General features: G+C 44.5%; 1 protein-coding gene across 1 annotated transcript in view; it reads right to left on the bottom strand.

Moving 5' to 3' along the window:
* Positions 1 to 21,015, bottom strand: part of cntn4 (contactin 4) — a 121,317-nt gene that overhangs the window by 35,329 nt on the left and 64,973 nt on the right. The window contains exons 9-11 of the mRNA XM_056606479.1: positions 15,533 to 15,672; positions 9,519 to 9,648; positions 7,585 to 7,735 (exon numbers count right to left, since the gene is read on the bottom strand). Coding sequence (XP_056462454.1) covers positions 7,585 to 7,735; positions 9,519 to 9,648; positions 15,533 to 15,672 — 421 coding nt within the window. The remainder of the gene's footprint in view (positions 1 to 7,584; positions 7,736 to 9,518; positions 9,649 to 15,532; positions 15,673 to 21,015) is intronic.

The raw sequence follows: 21,015 nt of genomic DNA, 5'->3' as shown, positions 1-21,015 counted from the left end.
GACATCCATTTTTGCCCTGTGAAAGAGTTGAAAAGATCTTGATGCGGTTCTGCAACCTACTCGACTCCTGATGTGGTCGGGGGGAGCCAGACGCAGCAGCGCTGTTGACTGTCAACGTGATGATGCCGTGCTGTGGACAAGAAACACAACACAGCCGGCACTGGAGACGGTCGTCCAGGGAGTCGGATCCATAACGTACTCTTCCTGGAGCAACGTCTAGCCTGACTTTTTCTTTTTTCCCCCCAAACCTGGGGATACATCTCTTTTGATTAGAAATGAAAACGTCCCTCCCCTAGAACCGATCCCCTAGAGTCTATTGAAGCCGGCTGCAGGGCAGTTTCTTATTTTCATTTTATTGGCCTTCTGCGGGAGGAATTCCTGCCATGTTAAAAGTGTTATTAAGGTCACAGGGCTGGCTGATCGGTGGGGTGGATTCGATAGAGTCTCGGGATACACAAACAGGTGTTCAGAGAGTTTAACCTTGAGCCCTGAGGACGAAACCCAAGTGAATTAATCTGTCTTATTTGATCTTCAACACAAAAATTGGCTAGACGTGTGTCATCCACGAGGGAAGACGGTTATAAAGGCTGTAATGGCTTGTCGAAGATCTTCAGTATTCATGGACTCTGAGAAGCAACCCAAAGCCGTGCTTGTCAACTGAATAAAGAATGAAGTCTGGAACGTGCAGAAGTTTAACTTGCAATTAGTTTTTGTCCAAAATCCTCTTGTTTAGCCGGAAGTATGAGTGGTTCAGCCTGGGTTTCAAATCCTTAGGTGGTGTGTTATTGGTGTTTAGGGAACCACAACACAGTTCAACCGCACACCTGCTCATTCACAAGATTAAAGTTGTTTTTCTGACAGCTAGACCTATTGCCTTATCAAATCTCGATTTGAATGGCTCATGAAGTTGTTTAAGATTTAAGAAATTATAAGATCACTTTAGCCAGTTACTTTCCTGTGATACATCGAGCAAGATTGTGAGTGATTCACACTGTGCTTGGCCTGCACGTTTTAAGAATGAGAGCTCTTCTGTCTTCCTGGCCCTTGGTTCATAATCTCTGAACTCCTCAGTTCGGCAAATGTGCTGTAGAACGTTTAGGTCAAATGACCCCTCACCATGTATAGACACTCTATGGGCATAGGCGTCGATTACGGGGGGGACGGGGGGGACATGTCCCCCCCACTATTTGAAATATGAATTTTGTCCCCACCACTTTTAAAAATGTGCAAACCAATTGCGACATACTCAACCGAAATCGTCGAGTCTAAAATCATGCGATAGGCACGCACGAAGACATCATTTATTAGATAGGCCTACCTAATAAACCGTTGGAACACACAAGACCGGAAACCATAGCAACGCCGGTAAACAAACCCCGACTCTCAAGAAGCCCAATCCCTATGAGCTCCCCGCGCTACGGCCATCCGGAGGCGCACAGAGCTTTTGGCCGTGATATTATACAGTATATACTATTATATTATATTATATACTATTATATATAGAGCACCAAGAGTCGCAAACGGCAACAATAACTTTCCCCTCCATGCTGCAGTTCACCCCGGACTGCACTGCACTGAGTTTGACGGTTGAACGCTGATTGCCTGTTACGTTACACATGTCACGCAGTGGCCACGCTGTTGAACGCTGATTGGCTGTCATCACGCGAAATTCGTGTCAAAGTTGAAATATTTCAACTCGAGCAAATTTGTCGCGCCACAAATCCTTGTGAACGCGCTCGCCTGTGCACGGCGAAAGTGTGGCGCGACAAATCAAAAAAATTCGCCCGATTCACGTCTATACGTTCACTTTGTATGGGATCTTGTCGCCGCGCTGCATTTGGTGTGAACGCACTGGAGAAGTGTCAAGACAGACAGCCAAAATTGACATTTTTATTCAGAAAATAGCCGGTCCTTTTGCTTCTTATAAAAAGCATGTTTGTGACACTGGAATACGATATGGATACATCATCTAGCCTGCATGTGGAGGGCCACATAAGGTAAGAAATTGGTTTACGTAAACTTTGCTGCTGGTTCTGTTTGCTTGTGATGACCTGGCCAAAGGTTACCCACGGTCAGGGGCGATTCTAGGTAGTGTGGGTGCCCTAGGCAGAGGATTGTTGACGGGGGGGGGGGGGGGGAGCGATTGTTGACGGGGGACGGGGGACGGGGGGGGGTGCATTGTAAGATTGCAGCTAGTAGCAGCTACACACGGTGCGATTGCTATGCCAATGTGGTTATAGTTGTTTTGTCTGATTGAGATATGTGACGACTTGGAGCCTGGTAGGCCTATCCTGACATAAATATGTTCTCGCATAACCTGTGTGATTATCCTGAACTGTAGGGGATTTTATTTGCGGGCAATTTGCTTATGAGGTTGTAACGAGTGAAGTCTACATTGGTCCTTCGCAAGGGTTTACTGGTGGTCAGGATTTGGCAGATGCAATTCTCCTCTGGGCGCCTGTTTTTTTCTTCTTTTTTTAATGCAGCATAACATATGCTACCAGCAGCCCTTGCTCATCTTCAAAAGGCTGATGCTCAGTACCTCGTTTCATTTCATACCCCCTTTATAGTCTGGCATTGTTTGTCTGGTAAACTTTGTTGATGTCAAGATAAGTGTTAAATTGCCAACACTGTTCTTTGCCCTGTGTGTATTAGTATTAGGCCTACATATCCCGAGCCAATACCCTGGTGTTTCCAACGCCGTTTTGCAAAACAAGCCAAAACACAAACTGTGGTTTTCAACTTTTATTGTTCGAATAGGATTTTCTACACCTGACAATACACTGTAGAGCATATTGTAATGCAGCGTTGAATGGATGAATAGCTTACATAAGGGTACCCAGCACTTTTCAAACCACACTCAAGCTTATGGTTATTGTCCCCACCACTTCTAAAAACAAACTGACGCCCTTGTCTATGGGCCCTATCTTGATACGGCGCAATTTACTTTCTACACTGACGCATGTGTCGTTGCTAGTTTGCAACTGGCGTGTTCTTTTCCCTCCACTGCCACGTGTCAGTAAATTAGGGAATGATCTTGCGCCCAAAGGTGCGGTCCGGGGAAAGGAGGAGGCGTGTTCTGGCGCAAACGTTCACTGGTGCTATTTTGCAGTTTCAGAAAACAATTGTGCCACAAACCAGGAAATACCTGGTTTAAAGTCAGTGCCGCGTTGTTCAGATGCAATTTTAAGGGTGCATGCATAATGTTTGCTTGTGCATCTCGCGCTTACACTTTGCTTCTCTCATCTACCTAGCCACACATTCTTGGTAAATTATTTGGAAAAGAACAGCTGTTGCAGTGGTAATAAGTACTTTTAAATCAATGCATCTGCAAAAACCGTACAGCAAAGACATATTTTCTTGACACAGACATTGTGTACAAGCCCATAACTTTTAGGATTGATGATTATTTGATTGTGAGAAAACATTGTTTTACCTCAAGTGATTGGGAAAAAGAATGAATGAATGCAGGCGCACGTGTGTATATGTGTAAAATAATTAATGAAAGCGGGCACGCATGTGTGCGTCCATCTGTTTAAACACAAGCAAACTAAACACGCAACGCATAATCCAGTCCATTGCAATGAATATTAAAGGGGGGACACATGCATATTAGGAACACAAGTCGACAACTATAATGCATACAATAGTGGTAAGAAACAATGTTTGTTAATGTATTGCGTACATCATTAAATAGAATCACAGTTACTGAATATCATATACTGTATGTGTTAAGTTTTTCTTTGCCGAAATTTATTTGAGGACTCAGTGTTTTTGAAGTTGTGGAAGAAAAAGCTATTCCATTTGTGAATTAGGCCATATTATTTGGCCATAAACTCAGCCATTTGAAGTTTGATATTCATGTGGTCATGCATCTGTCTCATCGGAGACTGCAAACGCGCTGTTTAAATATCAACTCTTCAGATTCAAATGCACTCATGGCTCTTAAAGGGGATGGGAGATGGCACTCGCATTGGTTTATTGCACGTTACGCCCAAACCACACCTACTGCTAATTAGGCTACTTCAGACCTACCTTTTTTAGATTTGCACCGGGCACAAGGGTCATAGAACCGCCCACAAAGCTACTTGCGCTTGGCGCTTCTCACTCGCGTTTCAGACCGTTAAAATAGGGCCCACTGTGTTCTGATTGGTCACATTTACGAACTCCTTGAACTCTAAGTATTTTTCTTCCATTTCGTATTCTAAAATAAAAAAGGGGAATTAGAGAAATAACTAGTTAAATGCATATTGAATAGTATGGTATGAAATAATAGTTTGGAATGAAAAAGGAACATTTAAGGAGGTTTTTAGCCTATGCGATCTGCATATTTATACGCTTGAAAACACTCTTGCAAAGCCCTTCCAATCTGAAAGTCATGATTGCTCTCTCCCTCTGGAAAAAGATCTACGACAAATGCATCTAGGCCTAATTATTGTTGATTCTTAGAACGGGAGACCGCATTCCCTCCACAGCATATTTTGTCACTTTTGAATACAGTACATGTCCTTAATGGGGGAGGCGGGGGCAGCCAGAGAACAAACAAGCAAACAAACAAATTAACCAAGAAACACACAAGGCGATTTCTTTGTCAGTCTATTGGGAATTGTCCCTGATTGATTCACGGTCCATGCTGGAGTCCACCTGTGGCTTTGTGACTGATTGTTGAACACTGCTGGGTGTATTTATGCCTGACTGTGATTGCTTGTTTCACCAGTATACTTTGTATTTTACAAAATATATTTTATATTTATTAGGAGAACATCTGTAGACACTTCAAAGCTATCCCTCGCAAGTTCCGTAGAAAGGAGAATGACAACAATAAAACAATTTAATTAGAAACCAAACTTTGAGCTTATTTGGGAATTAACTAGACAACAGAATCTAAGCTACTGTCAAGTGTCTATTGAACTTTGACACCGAACATTTTTGAAGCGGCAATCCTAAATTACTCGAAAATTGCTTGCAATTCCTTGTTTGACACGTCGACATTTGACAATAACGTAAATTTCTTGCAGGCAATTCCACCACCTTTGGTTTGCTGTTCTAATTCACTTTTTTTTATAAATACTTTACATTGGCAGTCTATATATTGAGGTAGCATTGCAAATGTCTTAATGTCTCCACTGCGGAAATAATAAATGCTCCCCCTAACAATATGGAGCTCTTTGTGTATCGACTACCAGCAAGACCTGCTACACAACGGAATAACTGTACCACACAGAGTTGAACACTCTTCTGGGGAAACGGGTGTTTTTTGAGGGCATCCTGTCCTCCAAATCCTGCATCAACTCACACAGACACACAGGTGTGTCCGTGTGAGTTCCCATGTGTACGTGAGCGCATGAATCCGTGTGCGTGTTGTGTATTTCTGGGAAGCGAGGGCCAGTATCATCCTGTCGAACCTGATCTGCAGCCTGCTAGTGACATATTGAAAAGCTGTTATTCATTTCTTTATTTATATATTTCTGTTTTCCGGAGGGGGTAAACCTTGTGGCGCTCGCAGGCTCATCAGCCAGACGTGCGCTGCTCTCTCAGCTGCTTTGATACCGCTGATGTCATCGAAACCCCAGTCCCCGCAGGGTTGTCTGGGGTAGATAAGACATCCCCCCCCCCCATCCCCCTCTCCTCCCTCTCCACCCTCCCCTCCAACTGGCCCACTGCAGCTATGAAGATGGATTACCCAGCCGGTGACAAAGTCCCCCCCCCCCAACACCCTTTCCCCGTCCCTGATCCCCCTCCTCACCTCTCCCCCGTCCTGCGAAAGCCACTGCAGAGCACTAAAGCAATTAGGGCTATTCATCTTCCATTCATCTTCCATAGCAAAACCGCGTATGTGCTGATCGACTTTTTCTCGTCCCGTTTCTTTTTTGAGACCGTTTGGTAAACTCGACTCATCGGTGAAACCAAACGAGGTAGAGCAGATGTCAGTCCCCCACCAACCCCCCACCCACCAGGCACCTCGCACACACTTGTGCAAAACAGTGTAAATAAATAATGTGATTACGAACGACTCTGTGACGGAAGGTGCTTACTTGGTCTGGTTACGCTGCTCATGTGTAACAGGGCCAGCACGGAGCTGGCGATGTCATCCGTTAATGCCCTGTCGTCTATGGCAGGGCTACTTTGAAATACTGTGACCACAGTTTTGGTCATAGGACCGTGAGACATAAGGGCTGATTGAGTGATTGAGTGCAGTGAATGGAAGACTTTTATTGTGAAATTATCGGTTTATCAGCATGTTGTAGAATTCTGGGCATTCCACCATTCTAGAATGTAGTCATGGGATTTGTTGGCTGCCCGGCAGAAAGCTTGACCAACGCACGGCTTCACTCCAGCCCTGGGGATGATTTTCATTTAATTAGCAGCAATGCAGCCAGCAGCATTCCAGGTGGGTTAGGGCCAAATATATGTAATTAATACGGCTGTAATGTATCGCTGGAACTACAAATGGCCCATTAGCATGAGAGATGTTGTTTAAGAAAGCTAGGGGTAAGAGATCCAGGTGGGGATAATTTACACTGAACCGTTCCAGCTCTACAATAGCACACCGCCCCAAAGGGACCCGTAAGCAGCAGGCATTCACGAATTTACATTCGCCACGGACATTGGTATTTCATCTCATCACTCAATAGAAATAAAGAGCGCAGCCGTTACGGCAAAATATAACATAAACAGACCAAGGTGGAGTCCAAAGATGTCCATGCCAGACCCAGGCTTGATCTCTGATGGAGGAGACAGAGGACAGGTGAAGGGCATCCCAACTGAAGGGAAATGCAAATGGCCTCTCTCCACTTTGTTTGACAAGCAACAACACCACTTTGTGTAATATGCAAAGCCTGCCGAGACACTGGGCACACACGTCTTGCTGTCACAGTCCTGCCTCACCGGTGACACCTAATGGGTGACCCCTGTCCGCATCAGAGCTGTTCGGCCATTCACTCTTGCATAATGCAAACATGTGCGTGTAAGCCACATGCTTACACGCAAGCAGATACACTCCAGACACAAACACACACACATACATTGATATCACACACACACACACACCAAAATACACATGCAAACACGCTCGCACGCACACTCGCGCGCGCGCGCGTGAGCGAACGCACGCACGCGCGCGCGCACACACACACACACACACACACACACACACACACACACACACACACACACACACACACACACACACACACACACACACACACACACACACACACACACACACACACACACACACACACACACAATCCACATGCAGTGACCCATCCGCCCTGCAGAGATGAAACAGTTCTCAATTATAAACTGGGCTGCTTCCAGCTCCCTGTCCTATTGGTCACCACTAAAGTATGCATAACATGAGACCAGGTGCATACGCATCCATGATATGTCCAATATACAGTTTCAGGGAAAAGTTCCAAGGCCGATGATAATCCAAAAGTCCTTATCCACATGCTCATAAAAAACCTACCACACATCTTCCGCCATACTCATAACAGAAACACGAGTACGCTAGAAGGGCTATGTGGCAATTTATGCTAGGGAAAGCCACTGAATACAGATGTACTTGTAGTCCCCGGTTACCTGTTACTCTCCCGGAGCGGCTCGGCAGTCTTCTTCCAGGAGATGATACCCCAAGGAGACATCTTTGGCTTGCACTCGATGAGCACGTCTCCCCCCTCCTTCACCAGCGTCTGGCTCCTCACCGGGGTCGAGCCGAAGTCCGGAGCAACGGCTGGAACGACATCACGGCAGGAGTGAGAAAGGGGTTCTCGGTCTTCCATTATCACATCCATTATTTCTATCTTTCTACCATTCTTTCTTTCTCTGTCTGTCTATTTGTCTGTCGGTCTGTCTGTGTCTTTTCCTTACCTGTCTGTTGGTCTTTCTTTATGTCTGTCTCTGTTTTCCTGTCTATCTTTATTTTTCTTCGTTCTCTCTGCTTTACAATCTACCCTTTTTTAGGGATCCATATATAGATATTTAGCACATACACCACACATACAAGACCGTGCAGCTTAAGAGATAACATATTAAATAATGATATGTTGTTGTGTGTGTGTGTGTGTGTTTGCAGATGTTTGTGTGTTTGTATGTGCCGGTGTGTGTGTGTGTGCGTTTGCATGCGTGTGTATGTGTTTCATGTGTGCCGGTGTGTGTGGTTGTGTGCATGTTTGCATACGTGTGTGTGTGTGTGTGTGTGTGTGTGTGTGTGTGTGTTGGTGTGTGTGTGGGGGGGGGTGTGTGTGTGTGTTTGTGTGTGTGTGCATATGTGTGAATACGATGCTTAGTCTAAGTGGCAGAGGGAGAACGTTGCCTGGCACTCTCTTAATGAACACATATCATTCAGCCCGCAGTAAAGCAAGTGAGGAAAGATGTCTTTTGCTCTAGTGTTTCCTTGACGATCCACTCCACCTTATTATTCCTCAACGCTATTAAACAAAACACCACACAATGCATCGCGCGCAGGCCCCTGTTCCCTATCGGGAAATAGCACCTCGTAACGTATTTCAGACGCATGGATGGTTGCTAACCATTACCGGTTTCCGCCACTTAGGCCATGCAGCGTAGTGCTAGCAAGCTCTTAAGCTTGATTCCAATCAGTGGTACTCCAATGGGGAGGTGACTGTGGAGTTATCAGCAGCAGCACTAAAGTAAAGACGGAAGGCCTTAAGAAGGAGCCTGATGAGGCCAAGCCCGTTAGAGTAGATCAGCTGGGACTCCACTTCCCGGTGAACCCGGGACATTCATCTTATAATTAATGTTTTTCAATTAGGGTCCAATGATGAGGTGGGCCAAGGACCGCTCCCCGGCTGCACCACGGAGCAAGACTTTTTACACCTAATATATAGAGAAAATGAATACACACACACACACACACACACACACACACACACACACACACACACACACACACACACACACACACACACTCACACACACACACACACACACACACACACACACACACACACACACACACACACACACACACACACACACTCACACACACACACACACACACACACACACACACACACACACACACACAAGCTAACACATCTTCAAACACACACACACACACATCCACACACACCAGCTCACAAAAACACATGCCCATACCAGCTAACACACACACACACACACACACACACACACACACACACACACACACACACACACACACACACACACAAACACACACACACACACACACACACACACACACACACACACACACACACACACACACACACACACACACACACACACACACACACACACACACACACACACACTAACACACACACATGCTAACAGCTCACGTTGAGTCACAGGCGATCACTGGCTCATCCATTCACCCTCTCACTAACTTGTTCACTCACTCCCGCGGTCACTCCGTCACTTGCTTGCTCCCTCAACAACTCATTGATGTAGGTGGGCACACACACACGTGCACATAAACATGCAAACACTAGCACATCCGGGACGCACACACAGACGCACACACATCTTACCTATGACTCGGAGTTCTGCGTTGGAGTACACCTCGCCGTGCTTGTTTCCTGCCACACACTGGTACATCCCCACGTCAGCCAGGGTCAGCCGGCTGATGGACAGGGCTCCGTTGGCTACCTGCACGCGCTCCTGGGAACACGCACACACACACACACACACACACACACACACACACACAGACACACACACACAGACACACACGCACACACAGACACACACAGACACACACACACACGTACACACGCACACACAGACACGTACACATGCGCACACGCACGCGCACACACACACGGACAGGGACACACACATACACACACACACAGACAGACACACACACACGTACACACACACACACACAGACACACACACACACACACACACACGTACACATGCGCACACGCACGCGCGCACACACACGGACAGGGACACGCACACACACACACACACACACACACACATACAGACACACACACACACACACGTACACACGCACACACAAGGACAGGGACACGCACACACACACACACACACACACAGGGACACACACACCCACACAAACACACAAGCACGCACACACTCACACAAATGGAAACACACACACAAAGACACACCTTTAATAGGCCTCCCTCGTTCCCAATACACACTGCTCATCTGCATAGCAGCAGACGGTCAGTGTGCCGCTGAATTACAGGCTGGAGGTGACAGACGCGGCCATAAATCCAGGTTTTTCATCACTAATGGAGGAAGAGGCTAGGCCAGGGTTGGAGGCAGACGCGTGAGGAAAATGACCCTAATCAATCTGCATGTTTATGAGAGTGAAATAAAAACCCCTGCCCTATTTTTTATCTGCGACCGCGCCGCGGGGCCCGCCCAACCCCTGCAGCAGGTCCCCGGTAGAAGGGGCCGGCGGGGTGGGGAGGGAGGGGACGTAACACCTGAGCTACATGGCATTGGGAAAATTGCTTTTCTGATAGGCATGCCCCTATACATACCAAGTGCTGCTGGCTCGCACTATACGTGCGTGCTCTTTAGCTCCGCTTCAGCGGGTTCTGAATGGGGGTCTTCTATGTCTTCTCAGGTGTCAACAGGGACCCACGTATAAGGACACAGGTGGGGGGGCCTAATGAACTAGAAGGAATCAGGGCTCATCACTTTCTCCTCCTCAGCCCCCATATGCTAACGTGTAATGGCGTTATTAAAAACACCTTGAGTCGCTGTATTTACTTCACGGTGGAGTGGCTTGCGGGGTTCGCCACGTCGCCTTCTCTCAGCCCATCAACCTTTAGTGTGTGTGTGTGTGTGTGTGTGTGTGTGTGTGTGTGTGTGTTTCTGTGTTTTGTACGTGCGTGGGTCCCTGCCCTTAATGTCATTAGAGCAGGTTTCCATGGAGGTGCCAGAGCAGCTCTGCAAACGCCAGTCACCGGGGATTTGCGGCACTGTCATGTGAAAAGAAAGCCGGCCGCTGACGATCACAAGCTAATCCTGTGTGTGTTTGAGCAGGTCGGGCCGCCATTAGCGCGGTGGGCGTTGGACGGGATGTTGAAGGGGCAAACATTCCTGCTGGCAAGGCAAGCAAATTGGTGGCACACATCAGTCGGCGCATGGAAAGTGCTCCAGTTTACGGCCCGCTATTAATTAAGCGTGACGTTCCTCTCAAATCAGCAGTTTTCATGCGGGGGACCTCAGGGTACCATCTGTATGCCTTATGCCAGCCCAAAGTGATTGGCAATGTCATGCGCCCGCTACTCAGGGTTACTACATTTGATGAAGTGCAGCATAAACAAATGCAACAAGAGATAACGTTAATGAATGGCTGTTAGCTCCGCCCTTCGGAGTGGTGGCTTCAGCCCTCGGGGAGCGATGTCGCAGTCAACAAAAGGTGGAGAGGTGTTAGTGACGCAGACGCTGTGTTTACTTGGCAAGGTAGATGGATAAATATAGTGGTTGTAGCTGAGGGGAATTTGTTTTTAAAGGTTTGTAATTATTATTTGTTTTCAGTCTTAACAGACGTTACTTTATAATGGTACAGGGCTATGTTACGTGGTGCGTATTCATTTGATGTGCTTGAAACATCGCAACAACAATCAAGCAATCAAGCGAACAATCAAACTAGCTGCTGATGGACTTGATTGCTTAATTACGTTTTCTGTTTTCTGGCGGGATCTGAATTGATGGACTCCAAATTTCTACCATTCCATATTTTATTGCCCGAAAAAAGCTGCGTGTCCCCATCGCCTCATGCTCCACTTAACGGACTAAATCCTGTTTCACGCTGGAGTTTCTCTTCAATTGCACGCCTAATCCATCCTGCAGCCATTGCCAATAAAGATACATTCGCTTCGGAGTGTGGAGTGAGGCTTTCGCCTAGCAGAATCTCAACTACAGATCAAGAACACTGGAAATACCATGAGTGCATTCGGCTAAGTGTTGACATTGTCAGGCACGGACTAACACAATAAATGGCTTTCACTTGAACCGATTTGATTCAAGAGGACACAGCTGCGGCCTCTATACAAAAAAACGTCTTAGTGGAAATGCCATGATCTGAGCTAGCTCTGCTCCCATGAGCTAATTGGGTCCAGACCTCAAGCAGCTCTTAAGGCCGGAATTCTACACGGCATATCAACTGCCCTTACACTTCCAGAATTGTTATTACTTTTTGGTTTTTATACAGTCATGTGAATGCACTAATGTGTGTTTTCAAGGTTATGGAACTACATCTTGCGTACTTTCTGCCTATGTACAGATCAAGGTGCATTTCATCTCACAGCTCTCTCAGATTCAGCAGTCCTAGTATGATATAGCAGAACTCCTGGGGTCACGAAGCCTGGGATGGAAAGCAAAAACTGGAAGGGGCAGAGATTCCTGTTTTGTTATGGATATACAGAATTCTTATAAGTGTATTTCTACTGTGCTCAGTCTACACAGTGTTTGAAACAGCAACAGACACTCTTCTACAGTTTACTAGTGCTGGTGTGTTTGTGTTTGCCAATTAAGGTACAAACATACAGATCCCGGCTACATAATTGGCCAAAACAGATATGACGCGAACCAAAGTGAAAGCCCTGTTTACTCAGATTCCAGCAGACTTTAGACCGTACATCTAAATATGGTAGTTTATTAATTACCTTTGGGTTATTTTGTTGTTGTAATCTGAAGGAGCAAAAATGACAGCGAACTATCTGCCAAGCACTGAATTGCAGATCAGACAGAACTCACTGCAGGTATGCATTGAGTCAATCTCAAGGTGAAAAAAACAACAAACAAATGGACAAAATCAGCCCAAGCCGGTTGTTCCCCAGGGAACAACAATCAGAAAGGCCTAGATTGATTTCCTGTAATGAACAATGCCACACCCCCTTCTCCTTCTGTCCCTAGCTTACTGCCCTTTCCCTTTCCCACTGATTAAGCAGCTGTGGTTAACTACGGCATTTCAAACAATGCAACACCTTTACTGATTAAGTCATTCAGCCATGTATTCTGGATTTCAACCTTTTTGTTGTGATCGTTTGTCTAAAAAAATACTTAATGTGTCGCCGCTGCGGGTGACCTTATATGGCACTCTAGGGGAGATGTTTTCAATCCAGTATGGGGGGTGTGGGCTTGGACTCCATGTGGGCACGATGGAGGTATGTTGTGGATAGGTAGATTCAATGTTTACATCATGTGTATATGATGGGGATAGAAGTAGATACAGTGTCAATACGATCTGGAAACTACGGCCCTGTTTACACAGGAAAAAACGCAGATATTTCCACGTGGTTTGGCCTCTCATTTACACGAAAACCCTGTTTTTTAATCACAGAAAACGATCATTTCTAAAAAATTCCGGCTAAAGTGGAGATTTCTGATAACGCTGGGTATGTGTTGTCGTGTCAACTGGGAGAAACTGGGTTTTAGGTTCTCAAGCGTCACATTATGCGACAGAAAATGCTTAACGTCATGTGAGCGCCCACTGTCTGTACACACGAACGAACCTCGCGCCATATAGGGGGATTATTTGTTTATCAACACGGCAGATGCGCCCGCAACATGATCGCAAAAAGAAAATTAGTTTGACCGGTTGCCATGGTTATCTCTGTGTGGTTAATTTGCAGTTGCAGTGTTAATTAGCGATGTTTTCAGCTTACTGTTACATTAAACTGTAATCAGAAAACGCGGTTATATGCTCTAGACCCTATAGTATCTGTGGTATAAAGGCTGGTACGAATTTCAAATCATAAATATGTACACTTTATGTTGAAAGTATATACTGTCGCGATTCGAATGGCGCGTTGATTGTTCTTTAAAACGAGAGCCGGTAAATTGTGAAAAATGAATTAAACTGTTATTTTGAAAGGAACAGATAGTCGCTCGTGTTATTCGTTGTTGTTGATTCAGAGGATTCTGATTGGCTTGCATGGCTTTATCCTTCCCCTACACTGCCGCCCATAGGTTTGGCAGAGTTATAATGGCGCTCGACGGCGTATTTATGCGGGTCGATGTAAAGGACAACTTTTTTGAAAACGATGTTGTGTGCACAATGTTATTTTTGAAAACGGAGGGGGGGAAATATTTGTTTCTCTAAATACCCTGCTATGTATAAACGTGGCCTTAGTGTGTGTAAAGGATACATGATGTGGATATGATGGGGATAGAAATAGATACATTGTCAATACTAGCACCTCAAGTGCTTACATTGTGTACAATGTAGATTCATTGTATATGGCGGTTAAATTGTAAACAACGTGTGGATATCACATGTATAATCAGGATACAATATGGAAACGATGAGAAGATAATGTTTTTACAATGTGTTGGATGTCTGAGGAAAAACATTGTGATGTTGGGTCATTTGCAGTTTAGATAGATGTCCGAGTGTCTTTTTTTTTACACATTTCAGCACTTCAAATATAAATGTGGTCTTTTTATAATGCCAAAATAAATAAACATAATTGGTAACAAAACAAAACAACACAATGTAATCAGAAATAAAAAATAATCAAATAAATTAAGGACAGCCAATGATTTCTCCAATTGTTAGATTATTTTGTCATGAGAAAGAAGGCCAAATGTGCCTTCATGAGAGATTCTGTGTGCAGCACAGCCCCTGGTAACAATAAAATGAGCTTTGTTCACTCCTACTACATAACATTACATCTTAGAATTGATCGATCCCCTCTGGTGTGTTTGTGGCCCTTTTTGCATAATGAAGGAAATTAACATAAAGCCTGTTTATTTATCAGGTCCAAGCTGTGCCTGAGTGCCCACCATCAATCACCTGGAAATGCCAGGAATAAAGCAGCCAATGGCGACGAAGGGGGAATATTAAATCGCGTTGCTAAAAATGTCATAATGAATACTCCCACAGAGTTCTACATTATTCGCTATTTAGTTAGTTATGAACTCGTGTGCATACCGTAATCATAATGTAGCGATCTCTCACAAGAGCGTGCCCATAATGGGAATTGTTCTTGAAGTACTGCAGTGCCGAAATTAATCCTGGCAACAGAGAGTGTGCTAGTCGTGAATCGTCCATGTGTTTTCCTCGACTTGGGTGACACAGTGTTCATAATAAGTGCTCTCTAAAAGAGTACAGCTTTTACACCAAGTTTGAGTAGCTCCTAAATCACCAGGCTTTAGAGCTGCACTAGCATGACAGATTTGGCCAGCTTACAGTTTAGCCAATTAATTGGTCGAGGCATTACAACAAACACACAGCCTAAACGTTGTTTTGTCTTGGCCCGAGTGTATCACGTTGGGGCGTTTCCTCCACATGGAACAAGCAGTGTGTTGTGAAGTAGAATCACTACGTTGTAATTAGGAGGCATGGAAATGCTCCAATGGGCAGCAGCAGGCTTTGCCGTGACAACGCCGGGCTCCTCGTTATAATGAAGGGATCCTCGGAGCAGTGAGCGGAGGAACAATGTGTTGTGTCAGAAGCGCTGTCTTCAGACTGAACACTGCAAAGCAGTGGCGGGGCGCGTTATGGCAGATTATAACACAAAAGGTGCCTCCGGGAGATGTGTCTTACCTCTGTGGGCTCCAGGTTCTCTCCGTTCTTCATCCACCTATAGGAGGGCTTGGGCTTCCCAGTCGCCTTGCACTCCCACACCAGCGAGTCGTCGATGGACTTCTGGACGTCTTGGGGTTTCTCAATGAGATGAGGTTGAGCTGTGAAATGAAGAACGTATGTGTGGGCGTTACATTACAAAGAAAACCAATCGACGTGCAGAATCATTATATATAAGGCAGGAAATAATTGTTTCCGTTTTGTATGATTACGTCTGCTTTGCAGAGCCAGGTCATCGTCAGATTCAAGTTAAGTATCGATGTTATTCTCATTACAGCAAACTGCTCAATCTTAAGAAGTTCACAGTGCGCCAATGCACCAACAACAGATATGGTGCCTCAGACCTTAATATCTTGCCATGGCCTTTCGGCCACTCAATAGCATTTGAGTAAATAATGGTGCAATTAGACAGGAGCCAACATTGATTTCTAGTATGCCACGCAAGTAACTCAAGGCTAACTAAAGATTTAGCACACGTGAAAAAAAGAAGCACAGGGAGGAGTGGATGGTTGTGAGAAGGACTTTGTCGACGTGTTGGTTCGTTGGCCATCGAGCTGCAACACTACAAGGCTGCCCTGGGAGTGATGGCGGCCCCGGTCCTCTGTCTCTCTGACTTTACCTATAATACCACACTCAAGGACTTACCTTTGCAGTGACCCCTCTGTAATTGTACATACAAATCTCCCACAAATTGGCTGCCGCTACACATCTCAGTTCCTCAGTAATGGAATCCAAAGCCAGTGAACTTCCAGCACTAACTATTTATGCCTGAGGTGGATCTCCGACGTATGCTCTGTATGTATATTATTCTGAGTTTGGCTAGCATAAAAAAACAAAATATATATATATATATATGTATACTGTATTTTTATTTGTGAGGTGGAACACAATTAAAATGACTACAAGAAAATTAATAAAGGGCAGGTAGCCGGAGAGATGTAACAAAAATAAGTATGATGTATGGGTTTAATATCCAAAAGACAATATATTTTGTGTTTATTGTTCATGGAACTGAGCCCATTCCTAACTAAAGTCCTTAAAATATAACTATTTTCTTTATCGATACAGCAATATCTGTTACAAAATATTCAGTCATTCCCATCTTCTTACGCAGGACATACAATTTGTCTTTACTTCTAATTTCAAATTTAGATTGGGCTGATATGCATCCCAATGAACCAAAAATGCTGAAATGATACTTAACAGAACAATGGCTTTGAAAAAGGGAAATTAAAGTCACTTACTAAATTGTAACAAAGCAGGCTGAGCAAATGTATTAACTTGGCTTTTTGCAGCACTTTCATTGGGTTAAGAGCAAACACACATCTTGTTCACTAAAATGCATCTCTGTTTCTTTTTGTGTATTTGTGTGTGTGTGTGAATGTATGCATGTGAATGTGTGTGTGTGAGTAAATGCATCTGTCAGAGAAGAAGTCCATTATCCCCCCCGACCATTAACCATTAACCATCCCCTCAAAGCTGCCAAAGTCCCTCCCAGCAAGACCAGTCGGCCCTTCACTCTATAGGGGCCCTCACTCTATAGGGCCGCTGGTCGATGATTATTCTGCATCTCTCTCCTTGTCAGTCAGGGCCTTCCATGCCACTCTCTATCTCTTTCACCCTGTGGCCAATGCGTCTCTCTCTCTCTCTCAGCCTTTGGTTTGAACACTTCAGGTCTCACTCAGCGGTCCGGCCCGCCAAATCGAGGTGGGCAGGCCGGATCCGGATTCGCACCCCACGCAATCAGGGCCGAACGCCAAGCCCGGCCGAGGAATGGTAATGTCCTGTTATCGGCCGTATAAACGGCGCGACGGGACAGAGGTAAGTCCAGGAAGAGCTAAAGGGAGATAGTGAGATAGCTCAGCTGCCCCACGGAGCTGTGATGGGGTTCTTTCATGAGTGAGACTCTATTAACTAGGCGACTGCTTTCTTTTCTTTTCCCTTTGCCTTTCTTTTTTCAAATGTTCTATTTTCTCAGCCAAAATATTAGATATCCACCAGCCCTTAGGCTATATTTAAGAATAGTTTCAGACTAGTCAAGTGATGAAACCTCCTTTTAGCAGGTACAATCCATGTGGGACCTAAAGGTTACAGTATGGAGGCGGTGGACGTCAATTGTCTTGTTTAAATTCCCATTGATACACTAGTTATTTTAGGCGTTGTGTACAGTATTGTTTAGTCCCTATTATCCAAGTTTAACCAACATTTATTTATATTTTCTAAATAACATTTCTATCTTTTCTTTTACATTTTCTATCTATTTATTCACCTCTCAGATGATAATTTGCATCACAGGACATCACCTCAAACCTTCTATTAACCTTATATTTTCAAATAAAATGCCTGACTGCAGGTTTCAGGAATGTCACTAACAGGAGCAACAAATCGATGCTCGCCAATGGCTTACACCGCAGACAAATGTCTCCCGGGCGGAATTCAAAGAGAGCTCCAAAGTAGATTACAGATTTTTATCACTTGGTGCACACATAGCGCCACTGAGGGAGTAGGAGGGAGAGAACGAGTGAAAGAGACAGAAAAAAAGGAAGGACAAAAAATGGCCTGAAACCAAATAAAATACCAACAGGCTTTGGTTAGGCTGCTGCTGCTGCTGCTTGTCACAGCGGACATGGGTGACACAGGCTGACTTTTAAGTGGAGACCGGGCAGAACTATGGAGCAAGTAGCTTGGTCAAAGACATATATATAAAATGGACAAGGACTGCAACTGATGACAAAATGTGACACCATTTTGTGCATCTTATCGGCTATAACTATATTACGCTACACATCAATTATTCGTAGTTTTTTGCAGCTGTTTTCCGCAAGGCATCCAATGGGAAGCAGAACCTGAATTATTTTTACTTTTCTTTCTTTGTGCGAGGAGGAGATGGGGTTAAGGGTCAACACAAAGTTTCGAGAGGTCAGCACCCTTGTGGAGAGTACAGGTGTAACCAGAGTAGCTGTGAAGCGTTTGAGTAACAGTTTGTGATTCTGCTGGCAGTTGGAGAGAGCTCTTTGGCCCTGTTGACCCCGAGACCCTTTGCCGTCGTGACAGAGCTCCTCGCTCCACCCATTGTGGAACAGGGAGAGGTTTGGAACCCAAACAGAACTGGAGCAGCATGGTATACTTGATAAAAGATGGCAGATCTAAACACACAGTTGACCTTTGTGTTTATTACTCTGTGGTAATGTTATTACTGATATTTTCAGTAAATTAATATCTTTTCATTTTTAAATAACACGATAGCATTGAGATGTGATGAGATTCTCTTGCAACAAACAGCAATCAATGGTGTTGTCAAATACTTTCTACAAGCTGTCGAATCATTTAACTCGGCCAGAATGAGATCATTGGATGGCTAACTTGTCTGCCAACCTATTCTTCTGGTCATGACCGGAGTCTTCCACAAGGCTAGGCCGACCAATGCTAAAGCCAGTGCATTACTCATGTATTTTGGGGGAGCTGGTTTCAAGGGAGGTCAGAAGAGCGGGCTGCGACATTTTTTTCAGTTGGATACTTAAGAAATATAGCTGTGGCTGGTTTCTCTAAATTGCCTTTCCAAGCTCCTAAATAATTCTTAAACGTTATCGGGGAAAGAGCCTCTCAGCCTTACTAAAAAGAAGGAATCTCACTGAATAGCTGGTTCTACCTTATTACAACCAATAAAATCACAAAATAATCAACAAATGACAGAAGTAAATATTAATAACAATAATTAAACATTGGGAAATGAGATGTCACAGATGCCATTAGTTATGTTTATCACAATAGTTGCTAATTATGTGCGGGCTCCCTTCCTGCTTTTTATTGCTTCTTTTCTGTTTGTCAAGAACTAACCCACGTTCTATTTAGGACTAAATTAGCCCAGTTTGCTGTGCAAAGGTCGTTTACTGTCAGCATTAATCAACGGTGGGAATAGACGCTATCTAGCACACTCTCTTTCTAAACAGTTATTGAGCAGAAACTAAGTATGCGCTTTGCAAAGAGGCAGAATTATGGGCACACAAAAATATATAAATCCATATTTTAATCTTTTGCTGGCTTTCAAGATTTCTCTTACAGTTTTTTTCAATTGCTTGAACACTATTGACACATGCTTAGACCAAAGCAACACAACTCGAAGTTTTGGTTTCTATACCTTAAACACATGTAACAATTCCTTAAACAAAAGCGCTGCTTTGCACTTTAGTTGCAATGGTGCAACACACTTGCTCCTTTCTGCAACACACTTGCTCCTGCACACTACACAGTATTTCATACATAAGACACTTAATTCAAAATGACGTCTCATTGTACCATTGGGAAAACACATCTATTCAAAATCCTAAACACATTGGTTAATTGAGAATACTTTCTTACACACCTTAAAACACTTTCTTCCAAAACTGAACACCAATCAGCCAGCTGCAAAAAGGCCTCAGTTAAGCCATTTTGACAACTTGCGAGCATGGATGCAGCAAGAGCAAGAGGCAGAGGTAGAGGAGGAAGAGGAGGAAAGAGACATAGAGGAGGACGTGGTGGAAGAGGCCGTGCACGGAGCATTATCTCCGATGACATAAGAGCAACTTTGGTGGACCATGTCATACTGTAAACCATGGCCTGCCTATGAGGGAAGCTGGGCAGAGAGTCCACCCTAATCTAAGCCGTTTCACAGTTTCATCCATAATAAGGACATTCCGACTGGAAGACAGGTATGTCTTCAACTCTCTACTTTCTACTCTACTCAGACTGTATCTAGAGTATTTGCAGTACTGTACCATATCACATGTACTGTATTGCAGGGTGGCTAATGCTCCTTTTTGAACGAAAGTGGTAGTTTTGTGATTACTTACATTGAGATGTTTCAGTACTTTCTATGGTATAGACAGTAAAGTACATTATATACAGTACTATAAAAAAGAAGCAAACCAATACAGTAACATTTCGTGGTTGCTTTTTTCTATAGAATGACTAGAAGACCTTCTGGGGGCGGACGTCAACGCCTGTTCACCCAACAGCAGAAACTTGCCATTGTGGACCTGGTCCGAGCAAACAATGCAATCCGTCTCAACCAGCTACAGCAACAAATACTTGCAGATAGAGATGTATTCAATAACATAGAGCGAGTGAGCATTTCCAATATCAGACGCATCATGGTAAAGCACCAAATTACCATGAAGCAATTGTACAGGGTCCCATTTGAGAGAAACAGTGTCAGGGTCAAAGGACTTTGACGTGAATATGTACAGGTAAGTGTTATTTTCGGCTTGGAGATGGTGCGTATATGACCGCCAACCTCATGCTCGCATGCCTCTTCTGCAGGCAATGGAACAGGCCTGCGGAGACATCAACATAGGGTCAATCCTTGGATGGATTCGGCACACAAGGCAATATTTTCCCCGATGCTTAGCGGAAGATAATATTGCTTGTGATGTTGATGAGATCCTATGGCCAGACCCCAACAG

This window comes from Gadus chalcogrammus, chromosome 13 (genome assembly GCF_026213295.1).
Source record: "Gadus chalcogrammus isolate NIFS_2021 chromosome 13, NIFS_Gcha_1.0, whole genome shotgun sequence".
Lineage (NCBI taxonomy): Eukaryota > Metazoa > Chordata > Actinopteri > Gadiformes > Gadidae > Gadus > Gadus chalcogrammus.
Note: the sequence above shows the minus strand (reverse complement) of the source record. Positions and strands in the feature narration are given on the sequence as shown.